Below are 25,068 nucleotides of genomic sequence, written 5' to 3' on the forward strand. Positions count from 1 at the left end.
TCTTTCTTTCTCTTTCCCTTTACTTGGTTACCTCTATTTTTCCTCCTCCTGCCTTATAACCATCATCTGCTATATCTCTTTTCCATTCTTTTAACTTTTGGAAACTGTATATTCTTTTCTACCTACCTATTGCATTTTCTTTTCTTTTAATTCACTGTATTCTTATCATCTTTTAGAACTAATTGGTTTACATAACTCCTCAATTCACTTTCCTCTCAGCAGAAAACATTTTCTAAAGCAAACCTTAGCAAAAATAGAGAAAATACTACTTTACTTTGCATTCTATCAGATCATAGTGAAATGAAATTAGAAATAAATGATTGGATAAAATACAGAAACTACTCTAATACCTGTAGATTATATAATATACTTTTGAATGATAAATGGATAGGAGAAAAAATCAGGGGAGTAATTTCAAAAATTCTTAGAAGTAAATGAGAATAGTGATACAATATATCAAAATCTCTGGGACAATATAAAGCCAGTCCTAAGAGAAAAGTTTATAGTATGGACTTTATGATTAAAAGAATAGAAAGATACCAAATAAATGATCTAACATTAATCTTAAGGCCCTAAAAAAGAAGAATGAACCAACATCAGAGTCAGTACAAGACAGGAAATAATTAAAATCAGGGGAAAAATCAATGAAATTGAGATTTTTTTTTAAAAAAATCAATACAAAAGATCAATGAAACAAAGAGACGGTTCTTTGAAATGATAAACAAAATGGATAAACCCTCAGCCAAACTAACTAAAAGAAAGAGAAAAAACAACAGAACTTAACAAAATCCATGATGAAAGGGGAAATATTAACACAGATGATACTGAAATCCAAAGGCAGATGAAAACCTATTTTGAAAATTCATACTCCAATAAGCCAGAATATCTTGAAAAATGAGAATATAGAAAACTATAAATATTTGCAAGAAAGTGGTAGAAATGGTGCATTCATACATTGTTGGTGGGTCTGCAAATTAGTGCAACCACTCTGGAAAGCAATATGGAGATTCCTTCAAAACTAGGAATAGAACCACCATATGCCCAAGCTATCCCACTCCTCAGTATATATCCCACTCCTCAGTATATATCCGAATGTTTTAAAATCTATGTAGTATAAGTAATGCAGCAGCATCTATGTTCATGGCACCACAATTCACAATAGCCAAGGTATGGAGCCAACCTAGGTTCCTTTTAATAGATGAAAGGATAAACAAAATGTGATGTACGTAAACAATGGAGTATTACTCAGCCACAAAGAAGAAAGACATTATGGCATTTGCCAGTTCATGGATGAAACTGGAGACTATCAAGCTAAGTGAAATAAGCCAGTCCCAAAATGTCAAAGGGACATTTGCCAATTATATTGTTACATTGTGTGCATGTAAAAATATTAACTAACAAACACTATCTTTGTTTATGACTATTAAAAATGGGGAAAAGTTAAGTATTAGAAGAAAGAAAGACATTAAGCGAGAATCTATATAAAATTCAAAGGCATATATAACTAAACTGAAGAGTTTACAAATGTATATGGAAGGTGGATAAAGTACAAAGACAAATGAAGATAAAACTGTTTTAAAAATCAGGATCGTGATTCTCCATGGTAGAGGGAGGGAGATTGGGTCAAGAAAAGACATGAAAGATGCCTTGGTGTTGCTAACAGTCTCTTCCTGGACTTGAGCTTTAGGCATGCAGATACTTGCCTGATCATTATTTGTAACACTATACAGATATACCTTGTACTCTTTTTACAATAAATGTGTTTTCCATCATAAAAGCTGTTGAATTTGTTATCATTTTGTTGTTATCATTTTCTCTGTTTCTAGGCATATTATCCAGGGATACTTTACCACTGAGCTAACCTTGAGTTTTGTTACTTTTATTTTGATATGGAGTCTCACTAAGCTACCCAGACTGACCTCACCCTTGGGAACCATCTTCTCAGTCTTCTCAGTGTGTGGCATTGCAGGCATGTGCCCTTGGGCCCAATATTAAAAACTGTTCTTAAGAAGTCAAGTGAAAGTCATCTAGGTAGGTCCCACCATCTAGCTACTATAAATTGAGCTGCTTTAAACATTGATTTGGCTGTGTTACTGCAGTATGCTAATTTTAAGTCCTTTGGGTATAAACTGAGGAGTGGGATAACATCATTCCTGCCTGATTAAAAATGAGGAGAAGGGGGTTGGGGACTTAGTTTGGTGCAGAGCGCATGCCTAGCATGTTAAGTAAGGCCCTGAGTTCAGTTCTTGGCTCTGAAAAAAAATTTTTTTAAAGTGGAAAAATATTTGAAAAAAAAAAAAAGTCGTCACATGAACTGAAATATTCATTCAAAATTTTGAGAAACAATTTTAGATAAGAAATGAATGAAGATATTTCAAGTAAAAATGGAAAGCCAATCGATGCTAGACCAACACTTTTATTGCTTTAAATACTGCTCTGATTACAGGTACCCCTTCATATCAAATCTGATAATACTGCTTAATACATACTCCTAAATATTTGAAAGCAATTTGATTTTCATTGTAATGTAACAGTGGAATTAAAAGTACATTAATTTTCCTATCAACCTACATGGTTACCATAGGGGCCTCCATTTAGAGCATGTTATGGATTCAGTAAAAATGGATAAGGGGTCTCCCCAAAGCTCCTGAGTTTAGGTAGCATTGTTCAGAGTTGAAATAATTGGGTTTTGAGGGCTATAACCTAATGAGTGCATCCTAGTTTGAAAGGACTGAGTGATAACTGCAGGCAGGTGGAGCATGGCTGGAGGAGGGGGTCACTGGGGGTGTCCAGGAAGGTGCCTCTTCCCTGTGGCCCCTTCCCTCTCTCTACTTCCTGGCTGGGATTAATGGAGCACAGCAAGGCATATTCACCATGCCCTTCTGCCATGGTGTTCTGCCTTTTCTTGGACCCAAACCAATGTAGTCTGTGTAGCATGGACAGAACCTCTGATACTGTGAGCCAAAATAAATATTTCCTCCTTTAAATTATTTTTGTACACAATTATGATGTTGTTACTAACACACTGTAACTCAAATATTTGTCCCACCATAGCCTCCAGGTAGCTGTGATCAGAATACATAGGATTTATTTATTTATTTTTAATTATTCATTTTTTTATTTTTTACAGACTGCATTTTGATTCATTATACACCAATGGGGTACATCATTTTGTTTCTATGGTTGTACATGATATAGATTCATACCATTTGTGTAATTATATATGTACATAGGGTAATGATGTCTGTGCTAAGTGAAATAAGCCAATCCCAAAAAACCAAAGGCTGAATGTTTTCCCTGATATATTTATTTTTAAAAGGTTGTGCACTAGCATCATATAAGTGACACCTGAAAACAAAAATCTGCTTCCTTATTCTCTAAAGGATAGACCAGCATGATTTTCCCAGGCTGCTCATAGACATAATCAGATTCCTGAATGGGTTTTGCAAATGGCAATGGAGTTCAACTCATTCAAATTTCCTTGGTACATAATTATCAGGATTATTTTACTTGTGACATTTGAAAAAGGCAAATTGTATAATGGGAAAACATCACACTTGATATACTATTTCGAGTCATAGCAGAGGTGAAGGCCTTAGGTAATTTGTATGTATGTTCAAATATTAATTATCCGCTGTATTTCACAGGTAAAATTTTCCACGGACAGTTAGCGGTGTCTCCCCTGTTCTGAGTTCCCTCCTTCACAGTGCAGGGTGCCAAACAGCCATTTCCCAATGTTCTTCATGCTCTTGTGTTCCATCTCACCCATGTGAGTGCAAGACTGATCCAAAACACTCAAGAGGAATATTGGCTTTTCCAGTCCACATTGTTCAAACTTCATTGTTCCCCAATCAGGATATTTTGTCTATTATTTAGGTAGCATCCATTGAAATTTAGTGATTTTGGTGACTTCTGTTCTTAATTGGAATTGACACCAATGCATGTAATGGAGACAATGCAACATGGAGGAGAGCAGCTTTGCTTCATATAGGAGAACCTGAGTAGCATGAAACACTTGCATGCCCATGCCTCACCCAGGAGCAATTAAATCAAAGTGTTCTGGGCAGGAGCAGGCATTGGTAGTTTTCAACTCTCCCCACATGGATTCCAGTTGCAATACTGAGAACCACTGGTCTAGGGGCACTGATTGTCCACACTCTGTTCTATGAGGGTCGTGTAATTTTAGCTATGATGAAACAGTTCTCTCAATTCCCCTAAATTATGAAGAAACATGTCACCAGTAATCAAACTCCCTAAATGTATGTAGAATCACCTCCCTGGTAATTCAAATGATTTTCACCTCTGACTTATGATTTCCTGTCTTGTACAGCAAATTCAGTTAAATATTTTCATACTCAGGACATAGAATTATTGAAATACGTCCTATTCTCCCATCCTACCAAAACACGCCTTAAAAATAAGAACACCACCTAGATCAGGTGTTTGCTAACCAAGCAAACATGATGGAAATACCTCAAGGATCATATTCTTTAAAAGATCATACTTCAAACATAATGAAGACACTCAAAAATGCCATCACAAAGAGATCAAATAGGCTCTTCCTTCCTGTTTCTTGACTGAAAGAAGACCAATTAATGAACTGGCCATATTCCTCATTTTTAGGAACAGTAGTCAGTGGCTTTTTGAATTCATCCTCACTATGAATATGTCAGCTGATATCCATTATTAAAATATCTGTGATCTTTTTTCACTCTGTATTTCTCTTGTTCTGCTTGTTTTCTTGCCGAATAACACCTAAATGTCAAAATCTGATCAATAACGTACAATGAGTCAAAATTCAGTCTGTAAAAATTTTTAAAAATTGAAAAAACGACTGATGTAGAGAAGACACAGCATCTTCAGAGCAACCCAATAGAGACAGGAAGTGGCAGGTTGAAGTTATATGGGAAATGAGGAACCTCGGTGGTTTACATGAATATAAAAAAAATTGTCATATAAACACAATTGAATGTTACTCAGTCATTACAAAAGAATGAAGTTATGACATTTGCCAATAACTGGAAACTGTCATGCTAAGTGAAATTGAAGCCAGAATTAAAGACAGGCAGTGAGTGTAGATAGATGATTGGGTCAGATTGAGAAAATGGAGGCTGATTTGATCAGGGAAGTTGGAGATCCCCTTGCCCCAGGAGATTGGAATGTTCATATCTCCAGAGCCCTTTAATAACCAAGATTATCTGCCTATACTACCCCTCCCAAAAGGATGCAGACAGGGAGTTGTTAATTAATGTCTTCCTGCCTGGATCATTCCATTTGGCTCTTCCCTCTGCCCCTATGCTTCTCATCTTTTTGCCATCCCAAGAGCATCTCCTGGGTCTAATCAAGTACACAGGAAGGAGTGAGAGGGCAGCAGAAGAAAGTAAAAGTCTATCAAAGGGGCAGGGCGCTCTCCCTTCTTGGGATACCAAAAAAACAGCTATGACTCTGGCCCCTTTCTGCCTCCTGGGAGAAGTCTGTGTTACTATTTCTAAATAAAACCGACTTTCTACACTTGATTCAGTGTGTTTCTCTAATGTTCAAGTTCACCATTTGAGGAAGCAGAGCTGACTCAACACCGATCACCAGCAGTATCTTATTAAGCCAATCCCAGAAAAAAAAAGGCCCAATGTTCTCTAAGACATTCAGATGCTAACACACATTAAGGGGGCAGAGGGAGAGAAAAATAGAAGTTCATAGGATTAGACAAAGGAGAATGAAGGCAAGGGAAGGTGATGTGCACAGGAAGGACAGTAGAATATAATGTTCCTAAGTTCTTATATGAGTACACGACCAGCGTCTAAGTCCACATCAGAAATGATCAAGGAAGAGCTGACAATGGATGCACTCACACTGTGAAAGGAAATCGTGTTTTCCATGCACTTGGAAATGTAAACCCAAGATAAATGGGCCTAATTTGATAATGGTCTGTTTACTAATATGGTGATTAGAAAATGGTGTTACCTATGAAGACACAAGAATAGGAAGTCACACTCCCTGTACGTATAATATGTCAAAGCACACTCTACAGTCATGTATAACTAAAAAGAACAAGTAAAATTATTAATCATTTTAAATAAAAAACATAAATCAATTGGTTATATACAGACAAAAATTTACTTATAGGAGATTTGCTTCTGAAGAAAGAGAAACATCATGTATTTTGGTCACAGTGCTGACAGTCCAACTAAGACAATTGTGATATTATTACTAACACATTGTAATTCAAGGAATCATAGTACATGGGAAATATGGACACAATGCCTATGACGTATTAATTTGAAATCTATTGTGCACTGGCATCATGTAACTGAAACCAATGCATGCAATGGGGAGAATTTAATGAGGAGGATCTCAGCTTTGCATCCTACCAGGATACAATGAGCAGCCTGACAAACGTGGGATGCCCAGACCCTTCCCCAGAGGGATTCAATCCAAATTGTTCTGGGCAGGGGCCAGGCATAGGCAGTGTTTCAGTGGCAGACAACTTGGGCTTCCACTGTTTGGGGCCTATCATATACACTGGTCTGTGATGCTAATATACTCTGGCTTTTTCACTGTGGATAACAGTAATTTCAAAAATTCCTAACTTTATTCAAAAATACTGCTTCTAGGAATCAAAGACTCAAACTTCTATGTCTTCTTTGTCGTCTGTTTTTCTTGCACGGTAAGTCCACTGACATGTCTTTACACTCAGATAGCGTACTGCTTTATCTAGGTCATATTCTCCACATTTACCAACACGTGCCTTAATAATAAGGTTCAAGTGAAACACGTATTTGCCACCCAAGCTAACCTGATGGAAATATGTCAAGGGGCTTCTTCTTTAAATTATTGAACTAAGACATAACAAAGTTACATCAGATGCCATCATAGAGCTGCCAACTCAAATTTACATGCCTGTTTTGTACCACACAGAAGACCAAATGATGGGGAACAGCATTCCTCATTCTTAAGAACGTCAGTCCCCTGGTTATTAGCCATGACAGTTTTAGCCCCTACTTACACTTTGACTCCATCCTCACTAGGATTATGTGTAAGCTAATAGCCATTCATGGAGATATCTGTTTTCCTTTACTGATTTCTCTGTGTATTTTTAAAATTTTTTATTTTATTTGTTCTACTTAGTTGAATATGACAGTAGAATGCATTTATATAGTTTGGTAGATATACATAAATAGAGCGCAATCTCTCCTTTCTCTGATTATACACATAGCAAGATCACATCAATCATACAGTAATACATATACATGAGGTAGTAATGCCTGTTTCACTCTATTATGATTCCTCCCCCCATACCCGTTCCCTCCATTCACTCCCCTCTACATAATATAAAGTGACTCTATTTTTCCCTATCCTCCCCCTCAATGTGAATGAGCTTCCGCATATCAGAGAACACATGGCCTTTGGTTTGGGGGGAGCTCTGATTATTTCACTTACTGTGATATTGCCTAACTCCACCCATTTTTGAAAATTAGATCTAATCACTAAAATCTAATCAAAGACCTCAGTACATACAAAAGAAAGTAAAGTTCATCTTAAGAATGCAGAGATCACTTGACAGAGACAGCTAAGTGGAAAGTTATGTGTTTCACAGGGCAGGTTACTTAGAGCATCAAATGTGGATTGGCAAGTGTGTTCAGGAAACACAAGACATGAGTCAACATAGCCTGTTCAAACCACAAACACGAGAAGCCAGAAACAGAGGGAAACACTTGAGGGATCTGAGCCTCTTGGTGCTGCTGATCTTTGCTGCCATATCACCTCAGCGAACACACAAAAATGATTTTGGCCATTTGTTTCCTGGAAGATCAAAACATCCAAGCTTCACTATGTATGATTCCACTCAAAATGTTCTGTACATCTCATTAAGATATGTAGAAGAAGGTTAATGATTGAGTAGGGATGAAGGAAGTGTCCTGGTGGCCTTCCTGCACTCATGCCAGGGGTCTGTGTTGCACATCCAAGCTTCTTTGTCCACCAGATGCATAATGAGTAAACCATGATGAAAATTCAGGTTTTTGTTTTGTATCCACACTAAGAAATTAGGGATGCAGAAGTTGATCTTTAACACAGGCAGGCATGACCTGCTATACACTTTGACACTGTGGTCCACCAGACAGAGGCAGACTGTCATGTGACTTCCCCTCTGTGGGAAGACATGACTCAGGAAGAGCTGAATGTGAATCCTATCACAACATGGAAAGGAAATCTTGTTTTCTGTATGACCTGATAATTGATATAAAGAAAAACAGGACTAATTTGATAATTGACTATTTATTAATAGTGCTGCATGTGATAACACCAGTCTCTTAGCAGGGTATAAAAGGGGATGTGGGGCAGAGAGACCATCAAAAGTCAAAACCCACCTTCCTGGAAACATCCCCAGAACCTCCTTCCTCTGACACCATGTGCAATTCCTGTTGTGGATCCTGCTGCTCTGGCCAGGGCTATGGCTGCTGCCAGCGCAGGTGCTGCCAGACCACCTGCTGCAGAACCACCTGCTGCCGCCCCAGCTGCTGCTGCAGCCCCTGCTGTGGTGGGTGCAGTGGCTGTGGTGGATACAGTGGCTGTGGCTCCTGCTGCTGCCGCCCCATCTGCTGTAGGACCACCTGCTGCCGCCCCAGCTGCTGTGGCTCCTGCTGCTCTAGCCCCTGCTGTGGTGGATGCAGTGGCTGTGGTGGGTGCAGTGGCTGTGGTGGGTGCAGTGGCTGTGGCTCCTGCTGCTGCCGCCCCCTCTGCTATAGGACCACCTGCTGCAGGACAACCTGCTGCCGCCCCAGCTGCTGTGGCTCCTGCTGCTCTAGTCCCTGCTGTGGTGGACGCAGTGGCTGTGGTGGGTGCAGTGGCTGTGGCTCCTGCTGCTGCCGCCCCCTCTGCTGTAGGACCACCTGCTGCAGGACCACCTGCTGCCGCCCCAGCTGCTGTGGCTCCTGCTGATGCCGCCCAACCTGCTGAGAATCTGGATGCTGCCAGTACTCTTGCTGGCACCCACCCCAGCTCCCTAATGGCCTGGCCCTGTAGGCCCTTCTGCTGCATCACCCAATGCTGCCAGAACACCTGCTGCACAACCCAGTGCTGCACCCTCACCTGCTTGGTTTCCAGCTACTGCAACCCCATTTCTGTCCACACCACCTGAACCGCCCCTGTCTGCTCCAGAGGTTCCTGCTGATGAGCACTCTGACCTCATCTCTGTTCCTCCTCAACCAATATTCTCCATGGACTCCATCTATCAGCACCCAAATCGTGGAACAATTGGACACCTCAATTCCAACTGATTATTTGATAGAGTTTGCATCCTAAGCACTGCCCCTCCCCACTGTTTCAATTGTCTACAGAGCCCCTCTACTTTCGCATTGCCCCATTGGATTTTACTTCTGTCTGGAATGTTGTCTCATGTGGAGATAAAATTCCACCTTCAATAAATCTGAATTTACTGGCATACACACATAGTGGCATGGCGTGTCTTTATTTTCCCTTTCTCTGCCTGTTTTTAGTAGGACAGCTATTATGAGTTAGATCCATTGCAGACCATCTGAGATGCTCTACCTCTGTTCTCTGAGCATTTGCCATTCTAATATCCAAAATGTGGTTGGGAAAGCAAGCCCCTGGACCTCTCTGCCTGAGGACTGTCTCTGGATGAAGAGCTTCCTCTGGGCAAGAGTGTTTACAAGGGTCCAGGAACAGAGCTCAGTGAATGGGACTTGGTGCAGATGCTCCTGCTCAATTTCCTGTCGGGAAGTCTTCCCAGTCCTGCACAGTTCCCCTGTGGGACTGCACCTCATATGACCTCACTGTCACTTTCTTCACTGTCTACTGCCTTCTAACTACCCTGAATCAATTTCCAAATTCCCTACAGCGGTTCCTGTGATCATTTCCCAAACTGCTAGTGCTGGGTCCTTTCTAACTGGTATATTTTCAAGGGAACAGAGACTAACAATACTTAATGCCATAAGTACTGCCATTCTTAGTGTTCACATCCTTCAACAACTTTTCAAACATTATAGATGGTCTCTATGTTGTCATTCTTAGTCTGACTTTCTACTGAACTGATTATTCTTCTGAATCAATTCTTATTTCTTTACCAATCTCTTCATAGATTCCTTTAAGATCTGACTGGATTATCAATGGATCCCTGGATCTGAGGGATAGGGAACGGGTTGGCAACTCTCTTCCTTGGTGGCCGTCACACTTGATTCTCACTGATGGGCCTCAGGGCTTCTTGGCTGCTGAGTGGAGGTTTACCTCACCTCTTCCTTAATGCATCACTGTCACACTGCAGCTGGATTCTTCTAAGGGAGAGAAAGAAGGGTTTGTTAAACAAGTGAGATTTCTCTTTTAGACAGTTGTTTTGCTGCTGTGACTAAAGATCATAGTCAGAACCCATTTAGGAAGAAAGATTTACTTGAGGTTGAGGGTTTGAGGTTTCAGAGTTCTTAGTCCATAAACAGCCAGCTCCATTCCTTGAAGCTGGAGGGGAAGCAGAACATCATGTCACAAGAGTGTGGAGGAAGGAAACAGCTTACATGATGATCAAGAAGCAGAGAGAGAGTTTTCTACTCCTCAGAAACAAACTATATACACTACAGCCAGGCTCCCATGTCCCACCTCCTGCAGCCACACCCTAACCACTTCAGTTATCACTCAATACCATCAGGTGTTTAAGTCACTAATTAGGTTAAGGTACCTTCTTGCATTGTCTCTCATTACAGTTTGGGGGGACACATTATCAAATCCATAACCCTCCCCAGTCTGTTCCAGTGATTCCTGCTGATGAGCACTCTGACCTCATCTCTGTTCCTCCTCACCCAACATTCTCCATGGACTCCATCTATCAGCCCCTAATGGTGGAACAATTGGACACCTCAATTCCAACTGATTATTTGATAGAGTTTGGCCTCCTAAAGCACTGCCCCTCCCCACAGTTTCAGTTTTCGTAGTGTCCCTCTACTCTCACATTGTCCCTTTGGATATTAGTTCTGTCTGGCATGTTATCTCTTGTGGCGATAAAACTACATCTTCAATAAATCTGAATTTTCTTGGCATACACACATAATGGTTTCTTGCCTCTTTCTCTCTTTCTCTTGAGTTGCTGTCCTTCTCTGTCAGTCCTTGAATTGGACATCTCTGTAAGGTTTAAAAACCACAACAGACCATCTGGGATGCTCCACCTGTGTTCTGTGAGAATTTGTCATGCCCAAAATGGTTGAGAGAGCATGCACCTGGACCTCCCATCTGTGGACGCTCTCTAAATGAAGAGTAACCTCTGGAGAGGAGGATTAAAGGGTTCAGGGAGAAAGCTCATCCAGTTAATTGGAATTGCTGCACAGGAGATCCAGCTGCATTTCCCTTGGCTGGGTCCTTCCAGTCCTCCTTATGTCCTCTTTAGGACTGAAACCCATACGACCCCAGTGGTATTTGCTCACTGTCTCCTTCTTTCTGTAATGCCCTAAATCAATTACCAAATGTACTACAGTGCTTCCTGTGATCATTTTCCAAAGTTGTAAATCCTAAGAACTTTCTATCTGGTATATTATCAAGGCAACAGACACTAGGAACACTGCCCTCCCATTCTCAGGGCTGATATCCTTTGAAAACTTTTCAAAAAATATGGGTGGTCTCTATGGCCAGGGTCAACTCTTCCTGCACCTGTCTATCAATCTGAGAACTCTTCTGAACTAATTGCTATCTCTTACCAATTTCTTTATAGTTACCTTTAAATGATACTGGATATATCAGTGCATCAATGGACCTGAGGGACAGAGAACAATACCAGATGGTCAACTCTCATCCTTAGGGGGATCCACACTTGGCTCTCAGTGATGGGCCTCAGGTTTTATTGGCTATTGAATAGAGGTTGTTCTCAGCTCTTTCCCAAAATGTTTCATGGTCACACTGTAGCTGAATTCACCTAAGCCAGTGACAGAATGAGAACCTATAAGAGACATTTGGTTACCTACAGGAATGTGATAGTCTTTGTAACTTAAGTGCTGAGTGTTGCCATATACTATAGGTTAGAAGGAACTTCTCAAAGCTAAGGCAATTAAAAAACTACTTTATTATTCCCTTCATATTAATGGAAGAAAATAACTGAGACAATGCACTGACAAAAAGCAGATTTATATTTCTCACCATTCTGGAGGTCCCAATCAAGATCAAGTGGCCCCATTCTATGGGTCTTTGCTGAGGACGCTGAGCGGCAAAGGCGAGAAGCTTATGGTAGAGCAAACTGCACACATCACCAGCTAGAAAGAAAAAGTCAGAAAAGGCAATGGTGTCCCATTCTCTCTGTAAGGCCTGCTCCCAATAGCCTAAAGGTTTCCCAGGAAACCTCACTTTTTCAAGGTCCACAGCATCACCCAATTCTGTCAGTTTGGGAGGCCATCCTTGACCATAGCATGAGAGGCACTATCCGTGTTCAAAGCACCGTAACTGTGAACATCGGGAGGTAGAAAACAATGGGGCCACCCACAGGATGCTATTCCCAGCTAGTCCAGAGTATTGTACCAAAGAATAGGAACTTAAAAGTACATAAAATCAAAGGCATGCATAACTAAACAGTACAGTTTAGAAAAATATATATATGTGGATAATATACAAAGAAGAAATGATGATAAAACTACCTTAAAAATTAAGGTGGTGATTCTCCCTGGTGGAGGGAGGGTGATAGAGTCAAGAAAGATGTACAAGAGTCCTTGGTGATGCCAACGTTTTTTCTTTGCTAATTATTTGTAACACTAAACTTGTACATCTTGTACACATTTCACCACAAATGTCTTTTCCATCATAAAAACTGTTGAATTCTTTTGTCATTTTTTTCGTATTCTCTGGGTTGGAAATATCATCCAGGGGTGCTTTACCACTGAGCAAACCCTCAGCTTTTCTTATTTTAGTTGTGATATAGGTTCTCACTAAGCTCTCCAGGCTGACTTCACTCTTGGGATCCTCTTGCCTCAGCATTCTAAGTGTATGGTATTGCTGGCATGAGCCCTTCAGCCCCATAGAAATGTGTTCTTAAGAGAAACGAAATGATATACCCCATTTTTGTACAATGACAAAATGCAGTCTGTAAAAAATTAAAAGCTAAATAAAAAAATAATATAAAAAAGAAGTCATGTAAACTGAAATATTCCCTCAAAGATTAAAATGCAATTTCAGTTGAGAAATAAATGAAGATATTTCAAGGACAAATACAGAGTCAGTCAATGAATGCTAGGTGGCCCATTTTATTACTTTAAATACTATTCTGATTACATGTACCACTTCATATCAATCTGGTAATACTGCTTAACATACTCTTAAATACTTGAAAGCAACTGAATATTCATTGTAAAGTAGTAGAGTTGAATTTAAAGTACATCAATGTTCCTATCAACCTACATGGTTATTGTAGGGGTCTCTTCTTAGAGTATGGTGATGGGCTCAATATAAACTGATAAGTAGCCTCCCCCAAACGCCTGTGTGTAGGTAACATTGTTCAGAGGTAAAATAATTGGATTGTCATGGCTGTAAACTAAAGATTTCATCCCGGTTTGAAAGATCTGAGTGATATGTTCAGGCAGCTGGAGCATGGCTGGTGGAGGTGGGTCACTGTGGGTATACCAGAAGGCTCCTCTTCCCTGTGGCTCCTTCCCTCTCTTTGCATCCTGGCTGAAACTAATGGAGCAGATTAAAGCATCTTCACCATGCCCTTCTTCCATGGTGTTCTGCCTTATCTAAGACACAAAATGTCTGGGTCATAGCATCTGCTCAACATGGACTGAACCTCTGGTATCATGAGCCAAAATTAATCTTTCCTCCATTAAGTTATTCTCATCATATTTTGTGGTCACAGTGATGAAAGATTTATTAACACAATTAAGATGCTATTACTAAAATATTGTGATTCAAGGAAACATAGTACATTGTAACTATGGACACAATATATGGTATGTATTTCTTTTTTAAGAAAAGTTGTGTATTAACACCATATAAGTAACAACCGAAAAGAAAACTCTGCTTTGCATAGCATTCTCTATCATCTGCTAGTGTGATGTGCACAATCTGTTCATAGACAAACCTAATTCCTGGATGGTGTGTGCAAATGCCAATTGTGTCCATCTCATTTAAATTTATTTGGTGTTTTGTCATATGGATTATTTTATCTTATGGCACTTGAAAAAAAAATGAACAAGGAGAGAAGACATTACACTCTCATGATTCCATGCCATAAAAGAAGTGAGTTTTTGTTAGACCCTAGGTAAAACCTTTGAATGTGATCCAGATAATGATTATTCATTAAATTTCACCAGAAAACACGTAGAATTTAGCAAGGAATGCATGGAGTGAGGTCTCTCCTATTTTGAATTTCCTTCTTCAGAGTGCAGGATGCTGTCTACAGAGATTTCCCACGGTGTTTGTGCTCCAGTGGTTATATACATCTAGGTGAGTCTGTCGGTCTGTTGGTTTCCCACAAGAATGAATTAAAATGCTAAAGATGAATGTGAAATGTTTACCCCTGCATTGCTCACACTTCACTGGTCCCAGTTCAGAATCAGTTTCTCTGTTTTTAGATGCCATCAATTGAATTTTATTGATTTGGGTGACTTCTGTGCTTAATTGAAATGAACATCAATTCATGTAATGGGGACAATGTACTGAGGAGGGTCTCAACTTTGCATCCTGTCAGGATAAACTGAGGAGCATTAAAAATTGTGATGCACAAACCCTTCACCAGAGCAATTCAGTCCAAATTGTTCCTGGCAGGAGCCAGTCATTGGCAGCCCTTAATGCTCCCCAGGTGATTCCAGTTGGAGCCAACTTTGAGAACCACAGGTTTTGAAACTATGATATTCACTGGCCTATCATGCTATTTCATACTGGCTTTTAAGCTGTGTAAAACAGTGTTATCAAACTTCCTGAATTTATACAAAAATATTTCTTCTACGAATCAAAAAGCGAAACTTCTATTTCTCATCTTTCCCCTCTTTCTTGAATAATGAATCCAGTGAAATAATTCCACACTCAAAAGATTCTATATTTGTCTATGTCACATTCTCCACGTTTACCAATACATGCCTTAACAATAAGAACCAGTGAAATGGGTGTTTGCCACCCAAGCTAACATGACAGAAAAATGGCAAGGGCCTTCTTCTTTAAATGATTGAATTCAGACATAACAAAGATACATCAGATGCCATCACAGAGATACCACATAGTCTCTGTCTGCCTGTTTCTTGACACACACAGGACCAACTGATGGGGAACAGTATTCCTCATTTTTAAGAACAGTAGTCACCTGGCCATTAGCAATCACAGTTTTGGCCCCTTTAAACTTTGAATCTATCCTCACTAGGAATATGTGTCAGCTAATATTTGTTCATGGAGAGATCTGTTTCCATTTTCTGATTTCGTTCTGTGTGTTTTTTATAAAATAACACCTAATCACTGAAATCCAATTGATGATCAAATCCAATTGTAATCAAAAATTACAAAGAAGAGTACAGTTCATCTTAAGAATGCAGAGACAACTCAATAGAGGCAGCCAGGTGGCAGGTTATGAGTTGTACAAGGCAGGATCCCTGGAGCATCAAATGTGGATTGGCAAGGGTGTTCAGGAACAAGACATGAATCAACATGGCCTGCTCAAACCACAAACACAGGAAGCCAGAAACAGAAGGCAACAATTCTCAATCAAGTGGAGTGTTGAGGGATCTGAACCTCCTGGTGTTGCTGATCTGTGAAGCCATATCTCCTCAGAGGACCCATAAAAGACACTTTGGTCATTAGTTTCTTGGAAAAACAAAATATCCAATTTCACTGAGTGTGTTTCCACTCACAAAAGTTGTGTATATCCCATTAAGAGTTCTAGAAATGACATAATGACTGGGTAGGGAATGGGGAAGTGTCCTAAAGGCCGTCCTGCTTTCAGGCCAGGAGTCTGTGCAGCACATTCAAAACTTCTTTGCCCACAAGAAGCATCAAGAATGAGCCATGAGATGAAAATTCAATTTTTTACTTTTCTGTCTCCATAAAGAAATAAGGGACACTGAAGGTGATATTTGCAAAGGGCACATAATACTTACTACCCACACTGACATTGATGCCACCGGACAGAGGCAGAATGTCATGTGACACCCGTTCTATGAGGAAGTAAAGATAGAAAGACACTTCAGAGATGACTTAAGAGAAGCAGAATGTGAATCCCATCACATCAGGGAAGGAAATCATGTTTTCCATAGAACCTGAAAATTGATATAAAAACAAACAGGACTAATTTGATAATTGACTATTTACTAATACAAACAATTGCAAGGAAAGTGTGTTGCAAGTGACAACACCAGTCTCTTAGCAGGGTATAAAAGGGGATGTGGGGCAGAGAGACCTCCAAACCTTCCAAACCCACCTTCCTGAAAACATCCCCAGAATCACCATCCTCTGACACCATGTGCAATTCCTGTTGTGGATCCTGCTGCTCCAGCCAGGGCTGTGGCTGCTGCCAGCGCAGGTGCTGCCAGACCACCTGCTGCAGAACTACCTGCTGCCGCCCCAGCTGCTGCTGCAGCCCCTGCTGTGGTGGGTGCAGTGGCTGTGGTGGCTCCAGTGGCTGTGGTGGGTGCAGTGGCTGTGGATCCTGCTGCTGCCGCCCCATCTGCTGTAGGACCACCTGCTGCAGGACCACCTGCTGCCGCCCCAGCTGTTGTGGCTCCTGCTGCTGCCGCCCCTGCTGTGGTGGGTGTGGTGGCTGTGGAGGCTCCAGTGGCTGTGGTGGGTGCGGTGGCTGTGGCTCCTGCTGCTGCCGCCCCACCTGCTGCAGGACCACCTGCCTCCGCCCCTGCTGTGGTGGGTGCGGTGGCTGTGGTGGCTCCAGTGGCTGTGGTGGGTGCAGTGGCTGTGGATCCTGCTGCTGCCGCCCCATCTGCTGTAGGACCACCTGCTGCAGGACCACCTGCTGCCGCCCCAGCTGTTGTGGCTCCTGCTGCTGCCGCCCCTGCTGTGGTGGGTGTGGTGGCTGTGGAGGCTCCAGTGGCTGTGGTGGGTGCGGTGGCTGTGGCTCCTGCTGCTGCCGCCCCATCTGCTGTAGGACCACCTGCTGCAGGACCACCTGCTGCCGCCCCAGCTGCTGTGGCTCCTGCTGATGCCGCCCAACCTGCTGAGAGTCTGGATGCTGCCAGCACCCTTGCTGGCACCCACCCCAGCTCCCTAATGGCCTGGCCCTCTAGGACCTCTTGCTGCATCACCCAAAGCTGCCAGAACTCCTGATAAACAACACAGTGCTGCCCCCTCACCTGCTGGCTTTCCAGCAGCTACCACACCATTTATATCCACACCACCTGACCCTCTCCAGTCTGCCTCAGTGGTTCCTGCTACTGAGCACTCTGACCTCATCTCTGTTCCTCCTCAACCAGTATTCTCCATGGACTCCATCTATCAGCCTCTACATGATGGAACAACTGGACGCAATTCCAACTGATTATATGAGAGAGTTTGGCGTCCAAATGCATTGCCCCACCCCCACTTGCTTGCTGTGTCTCTTACCAATGTAAACAAGTTTGAATTTTCTCTATCCTCCCTCTATTGTCTCATTACCTCTTTGGATATTATTGCTCTCTGGCATGTGGTCTCATGTGGAGACAGAGCTACATCTTCAATAAATCTCAATTTTACTGGCATACACATTTACTGGCATCATGTCTCTTTATTTTTCCCTTTTTTTTTTTTTTGTAGGACATCTCTCAAGCTTTAAAAACTATCCATATCAGATAATCTGTGAGGCTCCACCTATGTTCCCTGAGCATTTATCATTCTAATGCCCAGTAATGGTTTGGAAAGCCCTCACCTGTATGTACTGGTCTGACACTTTCTCTGCATGAGGAGCATCCCCTGTGCAAGAGGGCTAAAGCATCCAGGAGCAGAGTTCAGCAGGGAATGGGAATTGGTGCACAGATGCTCCAGGTCAGTCTCCCTCTGTGATCTTTCCAGTCCTCTATTATTCCTCTGGGAACTAGAACTCCTATGACACCAGTATTGTTCCGCTCACTGTCTACTGCCTTCTGACTATCCTGAAATGATTTCCAAATTTTCCACAGTGCTTCCTGTGATCATTTCCCAAACTTCTACTTCTAGGTTCTTTCTACCTACTATATTTTCAAGGGTGCAGAGACTAGGACCCATGTACTCCCATTCTCAAAGTTGGTATTCTTCAACAAATTTTCAAACAACATGAATCAAGATCCAATGTTAGTTGGCCCATCTACTGAACTGATAAATCTTCTGAAGTGATTGCTATTTCTTTTTTTTTTTTTTTTTTCAGTGCTAGGGATTCAGCCCAAGGCATTGTGCTTACGAGGCAAGCACTCTACCAACTGTGCTATATCCCCAGCCCAGCAATTGCTACTTCTTACCAAAGTCTTCAGAGATTCCTTTAAGATTTCGGTGAATATATCACTATATCACTGGATCTCAAGGTTGGCATTCTTGATGGCCTCCACTCTTGCCTCTGAGTGATGGGTCTCAGCCTGTTGGCTCTTGAGTGGAGGCTGTCCTCAGCTCTTCCCTTAATGTATCACTGTCACATTGCGGAACCTCTAAAATAAGGTTGGTTAACTACAGAAAAGTTTGTGTCATTTTAACTTCAGTGCTGAAGGTTGCCATATGCTATTGATTAGAAGGTAATTTTCAAAGACATAAACAAAGACATAAACTGCTTTATTATTACCTTCATATTAATGGAATGAAATAGCTGAACCAATGCATATACAGAAACCAGGTTTATTTTCCTCATCCTTCTGGAGGTTTCAGTCATGACCAAATGGCACCCTTTCTATGGGTCTTTGCTGAGGACACCGAGTAGAAGATTTCCAAAGGCAAGAAGAATGATGTAGAACAAACTGCACCCATCACCATCTGGAAAGAAAAAGACACAGAGGCCTGGGGTCCCCTAGTACTTTTGTAGGGCCTGCTTCCAATGGCCTAATGTCTTCCCTGGAAACCTCACCTTTTCAAGGTCCACAATTCAGTTAGTCTTGGAGCCCAATGTTCACAATAAACATGAGAGTCAGGATCCATGTTCAAGAAACACCAGGAAGTAGAAAACGGTGGAGACACCAATAGATTGCTAATCCCATCTAGTCCAGAGTATTGAGACAAAGAGCAGAAATATGAAATATCTATACTGTCTATCCATTTAGAAGATCCAAACAATTTCATCCAGAAATTTTCTAAAACTACTAAATGAATTCAGCAAAGTAGCAGGATATAAAATTAATATCCATAAATCAGTCATGTTCTTATAAATCAATGATGAACACACTGAAGGAGAAATTAGGAAAATTACACCATTCATAATAGCATCCAAAATATTTAAAATCAATCTAAAAGAAGAGGTGACAGACCTCTGCAATCTAAACTACAGAAAACTAAGAAATAAATTGAAGAACACTTTAATGATGGAAAGATCTCCATGCTCTTGGATAGCTTGAATTAACATTGTCAAAATAGCCATACTACCAATAGTGTTATGCAGATTTCACGCAATTCCTACTGCAATCCCAAAGACATTCTTCATAGAACCTGAGAAGGGAACCAAAAATTAATTTGGAAAAATAAGTCAACAGAATACCCAAAGCAATCATTTCAAAGAAAAGTGAAGCAGGAGGCATTTCATTACTACAACTTAAATTATATATATATATATATATAGAGTCATAGTAACAAAAACAACATTACTTTGGCACCAAAACACAAGCATAGGCCAATGGTACAGAAGAGAAGACACAGAGACAAATCAACATAAATAGTTATCTCATGAGACACAAAGGCATCAAAAACATACATTGGAGGAAAGATAGCCTCTTCAACAAATGGTGCTGCGATAACTAGAAATCCGTATGTATCAAAATAAAATTAATCCTGTATCTCTCACCAAGCACAAAAGTCAACTCAAAGTGGATCAAGAACGTAAACACTAGAACAGAGACCCTGCACCTAATAGAAGAAAATGTAGGCCCAAATCATCACCATGTCAGCTTACGAACTGACTGCCTTGACAAGACCATTAGAGCAACAAGAAGGAATATCAAGAATCAGTAAATGGGATCGATTGACACTAAAAAGCTGCTTCTCAGCAAAGGAAACAATCAATAACATGAAGAGAGAGCCTATAGAATGGGAGAAAATTTTTACCACACGAACCTCTGATGGAGCATTATTCTACAGGACATACAAAGAACTTAAAACTCAACACCAAAAAAATTAAAAACACACACACAATCAATACACAGGATATGAATCTGAACAGACACTTCACAGCAGAAGATATACAATTGATCAACAATATATGAAAAAATGTTCAACATCTCTAACAATTAAAGAAATACAAATCATAACTACTGCAAGATTTCATCTCAGTTCAGTCGGAATAGCAATTATCAAGAATATAAGCAACAATAAAGTTTGGCAAGCATGTGGGAAAAAGGCATACTTATACATTGCTGGTGGGACTGCCAATTGGTGCAACCACTCTGGAAAGTAGTATGGAGATTTCTCAGAAAACTTGGAATGGAACCACCATTTCACTCAGCTATCCCAGTCTTTTCTTTATACACAAATCATTTAAAATTCACATGCAAAATTCATGCAACAACATAAATGTTTATAGCCACTTGGTTCACAATAGCTAACCGAGATACCCTTCAACAGATGAATGGATAAAGAAAATGTGGTGGTGGATCAGATCATCGCCCACCGCCACCCTGCATGGATGCAGCCAGGCACCCACTCCATGGGGTTCCAACACTGCCACCTGCTGGCTGTGGCTCCCCATCTATCAACACCTTGGGACATCTCTGCCACCATCTTGGATTATCCATGACACTGGCACTGCCATCTTTGTTTGGGCCAGCTTCCATCCGGGGACACCTGCTGGAATCTAGAAGCTCATTATCAAGATACTTACAGGTTATAGACTGCTGCAGTCACCAACTTTGGAAGTGGTCACTCTCATCCAGGGATAAGAGCTAGGACTAGACAGACCATCACCAAAGCCCTGCAGGTATAGTTACATCTGAGGTATCCCTGAGAAGTGTGCTGATCACCACCATATTGATGCAGAGGCAGGAGAGAAGTTGCAAATAGTTGGTAGGCGGGAAGTGTGTGGGAGGTCATCTTCATCCCTACTTATCCAGCAAACCATGCAGCACCCATCCAGATATCAGATACAATTCAGGCAGCACATGCTGGGTCCTGACATCAGCTTGGTCCACAACTCCACCAATCACCTGGTCCTGCCACTTTCACAATCAACAGGGCCCTCTGGCTACTCAACCCCCAGTCTCCTAACCATCCCCTAGCTACCAATCTAAACCAGTGCTTGCAAATGTATGACTGGCCCACAGCTTTCAATAACTGGTCCTGATTTGCTCAATACAAAACACCTTTCTAAGTCAGACATACAGGTCATGGTGCTATAACTTCAGGACCTCTGGTACAGAAATCCCTCACTGGGAAGTCAAAAGGGCAGGGGCAGGAATGATACAATTTAAAGACTGAATTATGGACCAGAAATTGTGGGGTCCATTACTGAGGGAAGGGGCTAAGACCAGGCTCCTGAATCATACGAATGGACACCAAAGAGAGTCCCCATGTACACTCTCCTAGAAGGACTGGCAGTTGCTATAGCCTGCCTCCAGGATTCCCACCTCCATGTCTAAGCCTCTCACCTTAGTAGCTTTCATCATCCAAGGGTGGCGTCACCACCAAACTCCAGACGACCCCACCTGTCAGAAGAGAAGGAAAGCAGAGAAGATATGGAACTCCAACAGAAACAATTGCTCAATTTTCCTTCAAGACATTTTTCCCCTATTTTTTATTTATTTTTTCCCATATGGGTTCCCATTCTCATATCCCCATCCTATTTGAACTCAAGTACCTTTCATACATCAGGCTAGTGAAGACTGGAAGGATTGAACAGTATATTACGGTTTTGTTTTAGATTCTTTTTTTTCTTTTTAACTGACTCTAGTTTCCTCTTATTTAGCTATTTCCTCAGAATCTTTCTGCGTTTTCTCCTTCTATCAACCATCTTCTTTAGATTTTTTTAGAAAATAACTGAGACAATGCACTGACAAAAAGCAGATTTATATTTCTCACCATTCTGGAGGTCCCAATCAAGATCAAGTGGCCCCATTTCTATGGGTCTTTGCTGAGGACACTGAGCGGCAAAGGCGAGAAACTTATGGTAGAGCAAACTGCACCCATCACCAGCTAGAAAGAAAAAGACAGAAAAGGCAATGGTGTCCCATTCTCTCTGTAGGGCCTGCTCCTAATGGCCTAAAGGTTTCCCAGGAAACCTCACCTTTTCAAGGTCCACAGCATATCCCAATTCTGTCAGTCTGGGAGGCCATTCTTGACCATAGCATGAGAGGCACTATCCATGTGCAGTGCACGGTAACTGTGAACATCAGGAGGTAGAAAACAGTGGGCCACCCACAGGATGCTATTCCCAGCTAGAGTATTGTACCAAAGAATAGAACGTAAAAGTACATAAAATCAAAGGCATGCATAACTAAAGAGTACATTTTAACAATATATATATATGTAGATAATATACAAAGAAAAAATGATAACAAGGCAGGGATGCCCTCTTTCACCACTTCTATTCAACATCATTCTTGAGACTCTAGCCAGAGCAATTAGACAAACAAAAGAAATTAAAGGGATACGAATTGGAAAAGAAGAACTCAAGCTATCCCTGGTCACTGATGACGTGATTATATATTTAGAGGAACCTGGAAATTCCAACAGAAAACTCTTAGAACTCCTAAGTGAATTCAGTAAGCAGGTTACAAGATCAATGCTCATAAATCCAATGCATTTTTATACATAAGTGATAAATCTTCAGAAAGAGAAATAAGGAAAACTACCCCATTCACAATAGCATCGAAAAAAATAAAATACTTGGGAATCAATCTCACAAAAGAAGTGAAAGAACTCTACAATGAGAACTACAGAGCACTAAAGAAATAAATTAAAGAAAACCTTAGAAGATGGAAAGATCTCCCATGTTCTTGGATAGGCAGAATTAATATTGTCAAAATGGCCATACTACCAAAAGTGCTATACAGATTCAATGCAATTCCAATTAAAACTCCAATGATGTACCTTACAGAAATAGAGCAAGCAATTATGAAATTCATCTGGAAGAATAAAAAACCCAGAATAGCTAAAGCAATCCTCAATACAAAGAGCAAAGCAGGGGGTATCGCAATACCAGATCTTCAACTATACTACCACGCAATAGTAACAAAAACGGCATGGTATTGGTACCAAAATAGACAGGTAGATCAATGGTACAGAATAGAGGACATGGACACAAACCCAAATAAATACAGTTTTCTCAGACTAGACAAAGAGGCCAAAAATATGCAATGGTGAAAAGATAGCCTCTTCAACAAATGGTGCTGGGAAAACTGGAAATCCATATGCAACACAATGAAATTAAACCCCTATCTCTCACCCTGCACAAAACTCAACTCAAAATGGATCAAGGACCTCGGAATCAGACCAGAGACCCTGCATCTTATAGAAGAAAAAGTAGGTCCAAACCTTCAACTTCTTGGCTTAGGATCAGACTTCCTTAACAGGACTCCCATAGCACAAGAAATAAAAGCAAGAATCAACAACTGGGATACATTCAAACTGAAAAGCTTTCTCTCAGCAAAGGAAACTATCAGTAATGTGAAGAGAGAACCTACAGAGTGGGAGAATATCTTTGCCACTCATACTTCAGATACAGCACTAATTTCCAGAATCTATAAAGAACTCAAAAAACTCTACACCAGAATGTAAATAATCCAATCAAAAATGGGCTAAGGAAATGAACAGACACTTCACAGAAGAAGATGTACAAGCAATCAACAGATATATGAAAAAACGTTCAACATCTCTAGTAATAAGAGAAATGCAAATCAAAACTACCCTAAGATTTCATCTCAACCCAATTAGAATGGCGATTATCAAGAACACAAGCAACAACAGGTGTTGGAGAGGATGTGGGGGAAAAGGTACACTCATACATTGCAGGTGGGGTTGCAAATTAGTGCAGCCACTCTGGAAAGCAGTATGGAGGTTCCTCAGAAAGCTTGAAATGGAACCACCATTTGACCCAGCTATCCCACTCCATGGCCTATACCCAAAGGACTTAAAATCAGCATACTACCGAGATACAGCCACGTCAATGTTCATAGCTGCTCAATTCACCATAGCCAGATTGTGGTACCAACCTAGATGCCCTACAGTTGATGAAAGGATAAAGAAACTGTGGCATATATACACAATGGAATATTACTCCGCCATGAAGAATGATAAAATTATGGCATTTGCAGGCAAATGGATGAAATTGGAGAATATCATGCTAAGTGAGATAAGCCAATCTCAAAAAACTAAAGGACACATGATCTCGCTGATAAGCGGATGAGGACATATAATGGGGGTAGGAGGGGTTAGTGTTAGGATTAGGGATAGGTTTATGGATATGGATAAGGAGGGTGGTAAGAATGGAGGAAGGAAGGACTGTGTAGAGGGAAAAGAGGGGTGGGGGGTGGGGGGAGTGGAAAAAAACTAACAGAATGAATCAAACAACATCACCCTATGTAAATTTATGATCACACAAATGGTATGCCTTCACTCCATGTAAAATAGAGAAACAACATGTATCCCACTTGTTTAAATAATATAAAAATAAATTTAAAAAATAAAAGAAAGACCAAAAAAAAAAAAAAAAGAAAAAATGATGATAAAACACCTTAAAAATTAAGGTGGTGATTCTTCCTGGTGGAGGGAGGGAGATAGAGTCAAGAAAGATGTACAAGAGTCCTTGGTGATGCCAACGTTTTTCTTTGCTAATTATTTGTAACACTAAACTTGTACATCTTGTACACATTTCACCACAAATGTCTTTTCCATCATAAAAACTGTTGAAATCTTTTATCTTTTTTTTTTCATATTCTCTGGGTTGGAAATATTATCCAGGGGTGCTTTACCACTGAGCAAACCCTCAGCTTTCTTATTTTTGTTTTGATATAGGGTCTCACT

The 25,068-nt window shown here is 40.9% G+C and overlaps 3 protein-coding genes across 10 annotated transcripts in view; all 3 read left to right on the forward strand.

Moving 5' to 3' along the window:
* The window catches only part of LOC306657133 (uncharacterized protein), a gene marked incomplete at both ends in the record, with an annotated part of 516,259 nt that overhangs the window by 449,573 nt on the left and 41,618 nt on the right, over positions 1-25,068 (forward strand). The gene's annotated exons all lie outside the window — the stretch shown is intronic.
* LOC306657561 (uncharacterized protein) overlaps positions 1-25,068 on the forward strand; it is a gene marked incomplete at both ends in the record, with an annotated part of 58,571 nt that overhangs the window by 16,155 nt on the left and 17,348 nt on the right. The window lies entirely within an intron of this gene.
* On the forward strand, positions 16,422-17,114 carry LOC306657135 (uncharacterized protein; the record flags this gene model as incomplete). The annotated part of the gene is made up of 1 exon (XM_079132880.1): positions 16,422-17,114. The coding sequence occupies one exon, from the start codon at positions 16,422-16,424 to the stop codon at positions 17,112-17,114; it is 693 nt and encodes a 230-aa protein (XP_078989006.1).

Source organism: Sciurus vulgaris, assembly GCF_902686455.1.
Source record: "Sciurus vulgaris genome assembly, chromosome: 3".
NCBI lineage: Eukaryota > Metazoa > Chordata > Mammalia > Rodentia > Sciuridae > Sciurus > Sciurus vulgaris.